The following is a 15458-nucleotide window of genomic DNA, read 5'->3' on the forward strand; positions in this document are numbered from 1 at the left end:
CACATGGTGCTCACTGTAACTACTGTCCTGCTTGAGATGATATAAGCTGCTCCTTTTTTTTTTTACAGCAACTCAACTTTGGCTGAGCTCTGACTTTGGCCATGAGGTTTAACACGAAACCTAAGCCTTGCTGACAAAAAATGCAAATGTCATGACAAAGAAACCTCACCTTTGTTATGCAGAATAAGCAATATATACAGTAGGTAAGATGAAGTTGTAATGTTATATATAATGTACTATAGTAAATAGGTACTATATGTTTTAAATATATACTGTATTTAGATTTTAAAAGAATTGCTGCGGACCTCATACAATTATTTCACGGACCGCTAGGGGGCAAAGTGTGGTGCGTATGTGTTGCAGTGGACAAACCTCCCCGATAGGCAATCAATGGCAAATGTACAAAAGAAAATAAAACAACCTCAAACATCAGACTAATATTGACCAGACTACTGACTTCAACCATCGCAGTTAACATGTGAAATACAAAATGCTTATGTAGAATTTTTCCATGCACTTTTCAAAGCTTTATGTTGGTCCAGTGCATTCATAAAGGCATAAAACACGGCTACTTTATGCTGTTATGTGGCGGGGAAATGTCACTGCAAGAATTGTGTCGTGTTTATTTCTAGTCAACGTCCGTGCTCATGTCTGTCCTGTGTGGTACGACACGATTTAGTGCTTGTCTTCTTGTCCAATCAGCGTGTAAATAAATAGCAGAGCAGGGAACAGGCTAATTGCAGCCGGGGTGGAAGACCTGACAGTCTCTGGGTCTAAATTGGGCCCCTGTGTCCTAGAACACACATATTTACTGTCTTACGTGTTTTCTTTTTCCTCCCTTTGACTCCCTTTGTTCCACAGTGTTCTTCTCTTCAAGCTCAAACGCACTATTCTCTACTACAACAACGCTATTAAACAATCCTCCTTGAAATTCTGCAAATTTAATGCACGTGTGTGTGTGTGTGTGTGTGTGTGTGTGTGTGTGTGTGTGTGTGTGTGTGTGTGTGTGTGTGTGTGTGTGCGCGCGCTTCAACCCACCAGGGATCTACCAGGTCCTGCAAGAGTGTGGAGATAAAAAGGAAGCCGTCACGGTGAGACAACTCATTTCATAATCACCTCTACCGTTATGCCGGAGCCCAATTCAGAGAATCATTTGAAGTCCTCCCCCCGCCAACCAAAGCCCTCAGACGGACAAGGACACACTCCCAAAGACTCAGAGGAGAGCAGAAGGGTGTGGGGATGACTTAGAGATCGATAGGTGCAGAGTGGAAATGACAGCGGGAAAACAAACAGATTGAAAACTACCGATTAGCCACAGACGTCTCGTATAAATAAAGTGGAATTACCGCGAAAACAAGAGGACACAAATTGGAGACATCCAACGTCAACGTCAAAGACATCTGCTGTGAAGATTTGGCGCTTTCTCCACAGTTGTATCACAGATGTAGGAGGATGCGGTAGGTCAGAGCAGGGTTTGATTTTACTGGTGGCGTAGTACGCTCAGGTCAACATCAACCGATGAGCAAACTTTGTCAAAAGGAAGCAAAAAGGCCTCCGATTTCGATTTGCCGAATATGGTGGAATCACCCTGCCCAAGCTGCCGATGGAAACCCGCCTCAGTGGCAGAAATCAGTACCACAGGTCTAAACAGCATTTAGATGAACTCGCTTTAACAATGAAAATGTGCGGCCCTCCTGTAATTACCTCGGGGACCTCTCGGGGGCAACCTACGCCGGCCGGGGTGCGGCTGGTTTAGTAGGCGTCCCCGCGAGGAACTCCGCGGTGCCTCGGGTGTCAGTAACCGTGGCGTTTGCGCCCCACAGGAGTCAGAGCGTGGTGCAGGCCATGGAGGAGGCCTATGAGGTGGACCTGGTCTACATCACGGAGCGGATAATCTCCGTCTCCTTCCCCGTCGCCGCCGACGAGCGCAGCTACACCTCCAACCTGAAGGAGGTGGCGTGCATGCTGCGCTCCAAACATGGGGAGCACTACCTGGTGAGAGCGGACTGGCTCGCCATCCCTCGGGCTTCGCTGTCCATGCTACGGTCAAAGCACATGGGGCATATGCATCGCTCAGCGCATGGTGTATACGCTGATTACATGTTTTTAAATGTAACTTGGTTATCTTCTATCTTTCTCTCTCTCTCTCTCTCAAATGAAAGATTCTTAACCTGAGTGAGCGGAGGAGCGACGTAGCCAAGTTAAACCACAAGGTACAAACTTTCCATAGAAACTGTTGGAGCTCACTGTTAGCCTACTATTTGTGCACCGCCCCAGACTGCTGGTTATCTAATGTCCATCCATCCATCCAACAAAACATCCATCCATCCATCCATCCATCTGTCGTTTCATCCAACTGGCCATCCATCAACCATCCGTTCATCCAACAAACCAACCATCAGCAATCCAACAGTCTTGAGCCACCCATTCATCCATTTGACAAAACATCCATCCATCTTTTCCATCCAACAGCACATCCACCCATTCATTGAATCATTTTACCATCTGTCCAACCATCCATTCAACCCATTTCATTCATTCAACAAACCATCCATATTTTTATCCACCTGTCCATTCATTAAATCACATAACCAACTCTCCACCCATCCACCCATCCACCCAGCCATCCAGCCATTCATTTAACCCTCCAACCATTGATCCATCCATTCTTTCCTTTCATCCATTTCTTCCTCGTCTGAGGCAGATGGATGGAGTTGCAGCAGGAAAGGGCCAATGCAAGGACATTATCGTTGTAGCCAGAGTCTGTGACTGGTGGAGACTTTATGGTGGAGATTATTTGGGAACCGCAGCCACGTTACATCCCGGTCCTGTCGTTGCGCCTCCTCAGGTCCTGGACTTTGGCTGGCCGGACCACCATGCACCAGCCCTGGACCAGATCTGCAGCATGTGCAAGGCCATGGACACGTGGCTTCACGGGGACCCGCGCAACGTGGTGGTGCTTCACAACAAGGTGACCGCAACGCTACGCCGCCCTATTTCACCGTCCGATCTACGTGTCAAATGACTTCTGTGTATTGGTGGAGTTCAGCGATAGTCAAGTTTCAGCGTAAAAATGTATTGCGGTCCATCATAAATGTTACTTTCCTAATACCTCCAAAAGCAAATTGTTTTGTTTTCAATTGGGGAGGAAATATTGAACATTTTAGTTAATTGATTGAATCAATCATTGTTTAATCTCTTGGCTTTGGTCTTAAGCAATTGGTCTTAAGTGAAGTAATCGTCGACAAATCCTTTCTCTATTGAGGTCTTATTGTATTTTTGCACTGAAACCTTTAACGATTAGTGGTGTGACAGAAAAAACTCTCTCTCTCTCAGGGGAATCGTGGCCGGACAGGAGTGGTGGTGGCAGCATACATGCACTACAGCAACATATCTGCAAGGTAACGACAGTGGAAATGATGTTCTCAGTATAATCGTATCAGACTATAGAAGAGATGAAGAAAATAGATTATGGGATACATTTTTGCTTCGTTGGATTTGATAAGATGATATTAATTAGCTCAGACTGAAAAATACTTTGGGACCTTTTTTGGAACTCAAGACGGATGGAAAAAAAGGGGAGATGTATTTTGATTGATTGATCTGCAATCTGGGACTTAAAGGTGCAGTGCGTAGAATTTACGGAACGGACTTGGCAGAAATGGAATGTAATATTCAAAAGTATGTTTTAATTAGTGTATAATCCAATGGAAATAAGAATCGTTGTGTTGGCGTTACCTTAGAATGAGCCGTTTTTATCTACGTAGGGAGCAGGTACGCTTCACGGAGGCGGCCATGTTGGGGAAGTTAATTCAGTTGGTTGGGATCTACAACCTCACCGCCACTAAATGCTACACACTGCACCTATAATAGAGACCAGTAAGAGTGGTTTTTTTTATGAATACATTTGATCAATGTGGTGAGAAACCTTACAACAAATATCTCCTGGTGCTGCTGACAACTACGACGCCACGTGTCGTTCTTCAAAGACACTTAAATGTGCTGTATTTTGTATTTGTATTCGTTAGTTCCATGTTAAAGCCATGACACTTGTGAGAGACCCCCCCCCCTGGTGGCCAGGTGAGGGATAGACCCAATCCCTTCCAGCATGTATGGTCCTTCAATATTATATCTATAACCCATGTCTCTCTGTGGCTTTTCAGTGCTGACCAGGCGCTGGACCGCTTCGCCATGCGGCGCTTCTACGAGGACAAAGCTCTTCCCGTGGGTCAGCCGTCGCAGAGAAGGTCAGTGATGAGGTCACTTCCTGTTTGATTTTCGATGATAAGGAGTCTGACGTATAGGAGGTGTAATTCTCCATAACCACCGATTGTTTACATGTTTTTTTTATTACCATTTCAAAAGAAAGGATGGTTGGAATTGAGTAGACTCTAAAAATAATACCTTGACTATCAAAAATAGGTAGAATAGGTGCCCACAATGCGAATGTCAACACACCGGTCCCTGTTCAAATACATGTTTTCATCCGGATCAGTGGTGAAAAAAGCACTATTAAATATTTAAATGGAAATATAAATTCCTAAAGAACAGGGTAATATAGGAAAATTCAACATAAAAGACCGTAGTTAAGCCATTATATATTATATTTTGTTCATATCAACACTTATATGAAACAGGTACAGTATATGACTTGTACTAACAGTATTTGTATAATTTTTTTTAGTACAAATAAAATGGTATAGTATCACAGATAAGCATAGACGAGAAAAATATATTCACTTTGAAATTTAGTCGAATAAAATGATAAACTCCCCTAAAATGGAAACACATACAATGTGCAAATACCCCATAACGGAACTAGAGTATGGTACTTTAAATTGCCTAGAGAAATAATAATAATTTATATTGTTGACAGTAAATCTCCATTTCCTTGCTAATAAAAGCAGAGCAGAGTAAAGAGGAAGCTCTCCCCAGTCCCCAACTCCACTTCTGTTTTCCAACGCGTCGTACAGAGGAAATTCTTTGGCATTTATCTCAAATTTAGGTGTAATTGAGATAATTATGAGAAAATGCCAAGGAACAGAGAGAGTGTGTCCCTCGGGAGCCCATCACTGGCATTTTTGTCCATCCTCAGAAGCAGTCCCCTGCCAAAGTTTTGTTGTTCATTGTTTATTTGTAAAGGTTTGTTCCTCTGGTTTATTGTTAGATTTATTTTTATTGTTTAGTTTTAATTTTGAGGTTCATTGAATAACGCCAAACTTTTCAATCTCCTAATGCATTTTTAGGTGTAGTGTATATTGCTAAATATACTAGACCAGCTAGATATTGCTCCCCACATGCATCAGTGAGCCCATGGGCGCCCATGACCCTGTCACTGGTTCACCAGTTGTCCTTCCTTGAACCACTTTTGGTAGGTACTAACCCCTGCATACCAGGAAAACCTCACAAGACCTGTCGTTTTGGAGATGCTCTGACCCAGTCGTCTGGCCATCACAATGTGGTCTTTGTCAAAGTGGCTCAGATCCTTACGCTTCCCCATTTTTCCTGCTTCCAACACATCAACTCCAACAACTGACTGTTCACTTTGCTGCCTAATACGTCCCACCCCTTGACAGGTGCCGTTGGAACAAGATGATCAGTGTTATCCACTTCACCTGTCAGTGGTTTTGATGTTGTGGCTAATATACTGTATGTATATATATGTGTGTGTGTGTGTGTGTGTGTGTGTGTGTGTGTGTGTGTGTGTGTGTGTGTGTGTGTGTGTGTGTGTGTGTGTGTGTGTGTGTGTGTGTGTGTGTGTGTATATATATATGTAGGTTTATTTCACTGTTATTTAAAAAATAGTTTTTATTGTTGAGCATTAGTGTTACGATCAAGGCTAGGAGGGACTCAAATGCACGACAGAGAGATGGTAGGCAGACAGGGGTAAACGAAGGAGGTTTATTCGGAGACACGGTGGAGACGACAGAAGGGGTCCGGTCTGTTGGAACAGGTCCGGACCGGCGGGACAATTCGGACCAGGTAGAGCAGGACAGGGCAGGGCCGGTGATGACTGGGAAGGAGGGATCCAGGTTCCGGGTGGCGGGACTGAGGACCGGGCTGGATGAAGCAGGACGGAGAGACTTGAACGTGGAGAGGAGACAGGCAGGTTAGGACAAGGACGAGATACTTGGATATACAGACTAGGAAGGAGCCAGGATAGATACGAAGTCGGGTAAGTTAGCTGACGATCTGGCGATGAGTGACTGGGGAGCCGGAGAATAAATACAGTGGTTGATGATGATGAGTCTCAGATGTGTGTGTGGAGTTTGCCGGAGGGAGAAGCAGCAGATTAGGAAAGAGCGGCCTCTAGTGGCGCTGGGAGGCCGTGGGCTTGACCATTAGTTTTATTGTAAATTGCCAAATTATTGCTCATTATTGCTCATTGTTAATTTTTTAGGAAAATGAATAGTTGTTAAACCCAGTGTCCTCAAGGGGGCGCCAGAGCATAGAATAGATTGTGTACCAAGCTTTTAAAAGATTTCACTTTTGTCATATCCACTCCACAACTGTACACTCTGATGGTGGGAGAAAAGCATTCTGGAGACATTGTGGACACTCGTGAAATAATGTCTTACCTTCTCACCATCAAAATGACTGGGATGGAGGTACGGAACTGTTAAATCAGTGCATATAGGTATCAAAGTGGTATACAGTAGACGGAGTCTACTGACAATCCAGTCAATCCAAAGAAGCAGTCTAATATGCATGGCAGATAATGCTTGCATTTTTAAGATAAGATAAACACTTTATTAATCCCTGCAGTGAAATTCAAGCGTTAAAGCAGCAAAAAAGAGTGCAAGTCGAGAAAGGGATAAGAAAAAAATATATATATATAATATAAAAATAGAAATAACATACGTACACATAAGTTAACAAAGTTACTATGACACTATGATTACTAGTGAGCACAATGTAGTTAGTTATGCTGTCACGTTCTAATAAGTCATGTATGTTTTTGTGTGGAATAAAATGTAGATTGCTACCTGGTTCAAACATCGATCAAGGAAGATAAAGGTGAACCAAATGTTCAATGCGTCCTCAGAATGAGCAATCATTCTGGAGAATGTGCCCAAAATAAGAAAAGGACGGCCTCATGTTTAATACGTAATATCAGCATAACATTATATCATAACATCAATTCCATCCCACCAGACAGGAGAACGTTGACGTGTGAGTTTCAGTGAGTGCCCCCCCCCGGCTATGCTGATGTTTCCTGCTTCGGATATAATTATCTCTGCCGAGTATTATGGTCTGGAATGTGAGGCATTAACAGTCGAGAGCAGGAGAGAGGAGAGAGGTGCTCGAGACGCTGAGAAATATTCACTCCGCGTGTGACCAGCCTGCAAAGTTGCGTTCGGTGGGAGTATCTTCCCCATGTTCCAAATGACGCCCGTAAAATACTTATGTACTTATTTAATCAGGATGTACAGTATGTACACAAATGCAGAGGAGTAGTTGTGTTTTTTACGTTGATTTTGGTAAGATTTGAAAGGATAGGCGGTTTAAACTATGGATAGTTGGCGATTTTTTCAATAGCGTCCAACGTCCAAAGCGTGACGTTGGCCACAGCAGGTTGCCAGTAGGAAGCGGCACGACTTCCTGCTTCTAGTCTCTAACCTTTGCCCGGACGTAGCCAACAGGGATGATTTGTCAGGTGCAAAAGAGTCAATTGAACCCTGAAAAAAACGTGTGATAAGACATAGTCTGCAACCATTTTTTTTCCCCCCCGGTCTTGCCCGTCTGACAATACTGTTTCGCGTTTTGAAAATAGGAGATTGAAGATTTTTTATTTTTATTTTTTCCAAGGCTTAAACATTTGCCCCATCGAACGGCCTTGAAGCACAGCCAGAAACTACGGTAGAGCTGGAAGTTTACCTTTTGAGAAACGTTCCACTCGTGTCAAGTGGTGGGGTTTTTAACATAGTCATCCCCCGGGTTACCGCTTTAAATGTGTAGACAAACAGCTGTGTTGTAATGAAGGATTCACATCCTCGAAAAAGAGATGAAAGTTTCCGCTTCGATGATGTTCAGTCGCTGCTGTGCTTCTCCACAGCAGTCGTTGGGTTGGTGTTGGGATGAGGGAAGGGTAAGAAATTGAGAACAGAAGCAGGAATTCTCGTGTCTTTCGCTTGTTCGGTAAATTAATTTGTAAGTAAATAAGCGTCAAGTGCCTGATTAAAGGTGATTCACAAAGGTGTCATTGTGTCCTTCCTGCTTTGTATTGTTTTTGTTTATCATAGTTGATCACGTGTGTGTGTGTGTGTGTGTGTGTGTGTGTGTGTGTGTGTGTGTGTGTGTGTGTGTGTGTGTGTGTGTGTGTGTGTGTGTGTGTGCAGAGTCATCTAAAAATGTGTATGTGGGTGTCAGACTTACACATGGACATTGTACACACACACACAAGCACACACACACACACACAGACACACACACACACACATGGTGTTACACAACTTATTTTCTCAGACCAGCTGTGCTTTCATGGCGTCATACTCTAATTGAATTTCAGAAAGACTAAACCATCTGCCTGCTGACAGCAGATCAGAGGTGTGTGTGTGTGTGTGTGTGTGTGTGTGTGTGTGTGTGTGTGTGTGTGTGTGTGTGTGTGTGTGTGTGTGCGTGCATCTGTCTCTGTGTTGTGTGTGTGTGTGTGTGTGTGTGTGTGTGTGTGTGTGTGTGTGTGTGTGTGTGTGTGTGTGTGTGTGTGCGTGCATCTGTCTCTGTGTTGTGTGTGTGTGTGTGTGTGTGTGTGTGCGTGCGTGCGTGCATCTGTCTCTGTGGTGTGTGTGTGTGTGTGTGTGTGTGCGTGCATCTGTCTCTGTGTTGTGTCTGTCTCTGTGGTGTGTGTGTGTGTGTGTGTCTGTCTGTCTGTGTGTCTGTCTGTCTCTGTGTTGTGTCTGTCTGTCTGTGTGTGTGTGTGTGTGTGTGTGTGTGTGTGTGTGTGTGTGTGTGTGTGTGTGTGTGTGTGTGTCTGTGTTGGTCTGTCTCTGTGTTGTGTCTGTGTGTGTGTGTGTGTGTGTGTGTGTGTGTGTGTCTGTGTTGGTCTGTCTCTGTGTTGTGTCTGTCTGTGTCTGTCTGTGTGTGTGTGTGTGTGTGTGTGTGTGTGTGTGTGTGTCTCTGTGTTGGTCTGTCTCTGTGGTGTGTGTGTGTGTGTGTGTGTCTGTGTGTGTGTGTGTGTGTGTGTGCCTGTGGGGGGTGGGGTCAAGGTCACATTTGGTAACATTACCGTTATCATCATGAAGAACCAGACCAGGCGACCCCAGCAGAACCCCATCCTGCCTTCTGTCCACGCCAACCAAGTCTGACATGGGGCGGCGGTGTCTGCTACAACACCGCACCAGCTTCCCGGGCCTCGAGTGATCGAAAGATGTTTTTTCGCTCTTTTAGAAGATCTCCAGAATCATCATCATCCCAGTCGTTCAGGCCACATGAACTCACCTCTCTTGCTCCCGCCCCTCCCGTCCCTTCCTGTGGGAGGCTCAGACCTCGCTCTGCTTTGTGTTGGCTCCTCAGGTACGTGCGCTACTTCAACGGCCTGCTGTCCGGACACATTAAGATCAACAACAAGCCGCTGTTCCTCCACCACGTCATCATGCACGGCATTCCCAACTTCGAGTCCAAGGGGGGTGAGTGTGACCCCCCAGACCCGGGATCAATATCACATTCGATCACGCTTGAATATTTGGAGGAACGGCGTCGTCGCGTTGTGTTATTGACTGTTTTCTTTTTTTTCTTCTTTTTTTTTGCTTTGTCCGTGTCACATTTGATCCTCTCAGGCTGCCGTCCTTTCCTGAAGATCTACCAGGCCATGCAACCTGTCTACACGTCGGGCATATAGTAGGGACACTTTATTCTTCTATTTTTGGCTTTTTTGTTTTCTCGAGTGTAGATTTTCTTGCCGTGTCACATTATGCGTGCAGGCCACAGGCTGGAAATGGAAAATAAAAAAGAAGGGCTCATTTTTAAAGAAGCGACAGTTGAGTGAAACAAATACGAGGCATATTTACTCGAGGTTTTTGCGAAAAATTTTGAAAATAAATGAATACAAAATCAGTTTTTGAAGAAAGTCTGTGATAATGTCGACGATATTAAAAAAAAAAAGTTTTGTGTCGGTGACAGCAATGTGCAAGGAGACAGCCACACCAGCATCTGCATCACCATCGAACCAGGACTGCTGCTCAAAGGAGACATCCTGGTAAGTAGAGGCAGCTACTGTTCATAAGTCACAGGGAGGGATGGAGGGATGGAGGGATGGAGAGAAAAAGAGAGGTGAGGAATAGATAAAGAGATGGAATGATAGTGCTATGGGTAGAGGGATAGATAGATAGATGGATGGATGTGTTGTCAGTGACATTCTTCCATTCTCTCCGTCCCAGCTGAAGTGCTACCACAAGCGGTTCCGCAGCCCCAACAGGGAGGTGGTGTTCAGGGTGCAGTTCCACACCTGCGCCGTCCACGGCCTGGCAGTGGTGTTCGGCAAGAGTGAGCTGGACGACACCTTCAGAGGTCAACCGCCGTGTGTGTGTGTGTGTGTGTGTGTGTGTGTGTGTGTGTGTTTGTGTGTGTGTGTGTGTGTGTGTGTGTGTGTGTGTGTGTGTGTGTGTGTGTGTTTGTGCTGTACCGTGGTGACTCAAGCGAACATGTGTCTTTCTACAGATGACAGATTTCCAGAATATGGGAAGGTCGAGTTTGTTTTCTCCTTTGGCCCCAAAAAAATCAAAGGTAACATTTATATCTCCATTGCAATTATTGTTTTTAATACCCAATATTCATCAGATGTCTTGGAATTTAATTACAGTACTGGTGTCCCCAGGTTATTTTAAGTTTTACGGTCTGATCATTTTAAAGAAACGTATTCTTATTCCGTCGATTGAATCACATGCTGCATATTCTCTGTATTTATGTATATTTTGCTCTTCATATATAAATATATATATAAATAGACTTAGTTATATATTTATATATATATGGCCGTTTTTGTACATTTGGCTGTTTCAGCTTTTTTAGTTGGCCATTTTTTCCATATTTGGCCAATTTTATTATTTTATTTTATTTTCAGACTGTTACACTTTTTTAATGCTAATTGTCTGTAGAGCAATGCACAGATTCCTACCACAACAAATTCCTTGTATACAGTATATTCTGTTTTGCCAATTCAACTGATTCATTCTGTGTGATCTGTGATTCTGTAACATGTTATTGGATTCAATTTTGTTAAATTTATCTTTGTATTTTGGTGTCAATAAGACTCCCTGACCAAACTATGCTTTCAAACCCTCTGAGGCAAATTCACAGTGATTGCGCTGCTTTTGTGGCCACTAAAGCTGCGCAATTAACACAAAAAGCGACCGTCTAATTCACAAAGCACCTGCAAGGGATGAAATGCACCGCTAATTGCGCTGCCACGCAAATAGCGTCTCGTGTGGCAGTGCTATTTGCACGTATTCAAATTAGCTATTATTCATACATTTAGAGCAAAATTGGCATCTTTCTATGCAAATGAGCCTCATTGCAAAAAACGTCCAATTCCCAAACACCAGCTCTAACGGCCACACCAGGTTGTAACTGCACGAGACCAAAAAAGAAAATCGCTGTGCAATTGTCTGTAGAGAGTTGGTGCAACTAAAGCACATTTATAAAGGGTGTCACTCCCAGAATTTCCAGTGATATGTTTGTAAAATTTTGATCTTATTATTATTATTATTATTATTATTATTATTATTATTATTGTTATCATTACTGTCACGTCATCTGAATGAAGCGAAATGGACAGTAGTCTTTGGTGTTTTTTAAAACACACTCCAAAAGTTGTTGTTGAAACTTGGAATAATTTATTGTACAAATAAGGTGTTGTAAACGTTCAAAATCAGTTCCATAATTTTTTTTTAAACTCAAAAGTGATTGAAAAAATAACTAAAAGTTATAGGGAATAGCGAAAAAGCGATCAAAATTAGCAATGGACCACAGATGTCATCAAACCTCAGGACCATGGACAGTTCCGCGGGCCGCGGCCTTGGATGCAGCGGCCCAGAATTTGGTAGAGTAAAACATACAAAATTAACCGTCATCATTTCTACATTGTAATTTAAAGATTCAGTGAGATCTAGAATTTCTTCAGTAAAATTTTAAATATGTGTCAATGTGTAAAATGGGTATGTAATGTACATATTTTATTTATGTAATAAATTAACAGTGTGGGAAGAGTATATTTTATTATAAATTTACTCATACCATTTAAATGTTTGATAGTCGCATAAACCTTAAATACTAAGTAAATTGAAATCTAAAAGTATAGCGTGTTTGAATCCACGCATCTCCGTGGATTCACAATTGGACGCAAAACAAGGAGAAATTGCACTCAGGGGCAAATCTTTATGGGCGTGTTTGCGCTGGCATATCATTAGCGCAATATCGTTTGTGAACCGGACGCTAAGACGGCGCAGATAGCGGGCGCAATTGATGCGCAATTCATGGTGCTATTAGCGGCCGCAATCCATTCTTTGTGAATTTGCCCCCTCAGTTTTAAACCCTCTGTTTTAAACTGTCTTGTTCCTCAGGCCTCAGCCACCTGGAGAACGGACCCAGCGTGTCCGTGGACTACAACACCCAAGACCCTCTGATCCGCTGGGACTCGTATGAAAGCTTCAACCAGCGCTGCGAAGACACATTGGAAGGTCAGTGCACGTACACACACACACACATTAATTTTTGATGGATGGGTATTCCTCACTCGTCCGCAGCCGCCGATAGAGACCTGCAGAGACTGTTACATGCTTGGTTGTGTGTTTCTGAAACTCTGCACGGCGTATTTCTTACCAAATTCCCAGAGACTGACTTTGTGAGAGCAGAACCAGGGAACGCTCGGCTGTTGTTGTCTGCTAGCGTATGAAAATTTGAGTTGGGTTCCCTGGGACCTGAGAGGGGAAACGTCGGATTCCGTACGTTCCATGGGAGAGATGCTTTTATTTGTTTGTAACAAATTCCACCGCAGTGCAGCAAACTCATTGAGGTATTACTCTTGAAGCAGCAGCAGTACCACAAAAGGTTTATTTTCGCCAGGTTTTAACATACATATTTACATATAGGAGAACGTCCTTTTGGTGAGGTTTGATGCACTTCAGCCCAGTCCATAATAATCATTCAAAAATAAAAAGCTTAACAATCTGGAAAAAAAGGAGAATAAAAAATAAATTAATAGAATGAAAATAAAATAAAAAATAAAACTTGCTCAGAAAAGAGCCACAACAGGCGGCATGCTAACCAAAACAGTTTGCAATGTAGTGGTCTTCCCTTGGATGGGGTCCCTGGCAGATCGCCTAAACTGTCTCATATCCCCAAGGCTGGCTCCTAGTGTCATGAGGTATACTAGCAATAGAACCTATATGCAGACATGGGAGGCAGAGTTTTAAGAGTTTTTTACTCCAAACTTCGGAATGGTAGAGGTTCTGGTGAATCCAGGAAGAACAGGCGGACAGGCTGCCGGAGAAAGCTGGTGGCTGACAAAGAGGAGCAGGACGGACTGGATGAGCCGGGACAGGTGTGGCAGTTTCGGTCAACTGTCTTCCTTTCCCTGGTTGATGGCAGGCTTCCCCCTCCTCCCTTCCTGCCCCCCTCCCGAGTGTGGGGCCTCGGCCTGCCGTGCTGGCTGGTGAAGGCGTGGTCGGACTTGGTTGTTTCGGAGGGCTGCTTGGAGGGGTGGCCTGGCTATTGGGCTGTCCCGGTGGTGGCTGCTGGGCCCCCCGGGCTCCTCTCCTGAGTGTGTGTGGGGATGGGGGTTCTTACCTGTTGCTCGTTATACCAACCAATGAGCAACAGGTATGGAGGAGGTATGCAGCCACTCTAATCCTGGGTCCCCAATTATCTTGATCCAGGTCAGGTGTGGCTGCTCACACCACAACAGGTAACACAGGAGACACGGGATCAGGAAGCACAGGATCAGGAAGCACAGGATCAGGAAGCACAGGTAAAGAACAGGGAGACAAAAAGCGTAGTAGGTAGTCGAAGACCATTCAAAGCACATGGGTAATGGGGTAGCAGACTGGGCAGATGTGACAGCACCCATGCGCCTCCGGGCAGCCCACGAGGCTTGTCCAGGTGCTAATGGTGGAAAACCGGGCTGTGGTCCAAGATGTTGTAGCGGGGAAGCCCTCCTCCAGTCTGTAGCCCTCCCAGCCCGCCAAATACTACAGGCCCCAGCAGCGGACATCCAGGAGGCAGTGAATGGTGTAGGCGGGATGTTTGTCAATGCGGAAACAAGTGAACTGGAGGAAACATGGTTGACCCAGGACACATGTAATGCGGGATGAATCCGTAGGGAGTGAGGCAGTTTGAGGTGGACCCCCGCCAGGTTCAGGACCCTGTCGATCTAAAGGGATTGTTGAACCCAGGAGATATTTTCTGGGAGTCTGTCTTTGATGGCAGGTCTTTGGTGGAGAACCATACCTTATACCGTGGGGTAGAATCAGGGGCTGCAGAGCATCGAAGGTTGGCATACAGCTGGCGATGCTGAATCTGATACCAGCGTTATCCCGGACTTGGAGAACATTTCAAACAGCGGATTTCAACCTGAATGTGACCCACCTACCTGTTTAACCACCTACCTGTTTAACGACCGTTGGGACTTAGGACCAGCTCTCTGACCAGTCTGTATTGTACGCTGCAATACCACGGCGTCTCAGCGTCAAGCATCTCATCGATGAAACGGAATATTTTCAAGAACCACCGGAGGAGACCGACGATACACCCGTTGTTGTTACAACGGAAGAAGTTGATGAAGTGATTAAGTCCGTTGAGGTTGAGGTTGCAGATTATGAACAAGTAGTAATGGACAAGATTCTCAAGTTTACCTGCAAATTCAGCCAGTTGTGAAAAGAAAATTAAAAAATGCTGCCCCAAACAGGCTCTCAGAGTGTAGCTGGGTTAGGGTTGAGGTTAGCCCACATAATTACTCCAAGAACTTTGAGGATATTTGGCATATGCACATTTATATATTAAATGACACACCGAGGCTGGTATACAGAGACACATATTATTGATAGACTCTACCTACATTTTGTTGTGTTGTCCGCACTTTTAAACTCCTAAATAATTGTATTTTTTAAAACATGTATATTCTTACTGTTAAAAACAAAATGACACTGTTCAACATTCCCTCAAAACATCAATGCAGAGATTGCCCCATTCAGCATCGTGTCAAGTGGCCATGTGACAAGTAGCCATGCGGCTTTGTTGGTCCTCCCATCCATTTGCAGTCTGGGAGCTGGCTGAATGAAGCCCAGTGTGGGGGAAAACTTGGAGGGTGATTATCTCAGAAAAACAGTTTGCCACACTCTTGTCATTAATAAGTCATAGCTTTAAAAATATTGCTTGATTTGCACAAGTGAAGCTTTTGAAGCTCTGATTCTTCATTTTCAATTGATGCAGAGAAAAAAAATCAAAAGCCACCAAATGTACCTCAA

General features: G+C 44.2%; 1 protein-coding gene across 1 annotated transcript in view; it reads left to right on the top strand.

The window, feature by feature from the left end:
* tns1a (tensin 1a) overlaps positions 1-15458 on the top strand; it is a gene marked incomplete at its 5' end in the record, with an annotated part of 114976 nt that overhangs the window by 59786 nt on the left and 39732 nt on the right. Inside the window, 12 exons of the mRNA XM_080023923.1 lie at positions 1042-1091; positions 1824-1995; positions 2163-2213; positions 2849-2971; positions 3337-3401; positions 4164-4247; positions 9514-9626; positions 9777-9837; positions 10120-10195; positions 10377-10506; positions 10657-10722; positions 12558-12674. Of these exons, the coding sequence (XP_079880049.1) occupies positions 1042-1091; positions 1824-1995; positions 2163-2213; positions 2849-2971; positions 3337-3401; positions 4164-4247; positions 9514-9626; positions 9777-9837; positions 10120-10195; positions 10377-10506; positions 10657-10722; positions 12558-12674 (1108 nt within the window). The remainder of the gene's footprint in view (positions 1-1041; positions 1092-1823; positions 1996-2162; positions 2214-2848; positions 2972-3336; positions 3402-4163; positions 4248-9513; positions 9627-9776; positions 9838-10119; positions 10196-10376; positions 10507-10656; positions 10723-12557; positions 12675-15458) is intronic.

The sequence above is a fragment of the Zeus faber genome (assembly GCF_960531495.2).
Source record: "Zeus faber genome assembly, chromosome: 2".
NCBI lineage: Eukaryota > Metazoa > Chordata > Actinopteri > Zeiformes > Zeidae > Zeus > Zeus faber.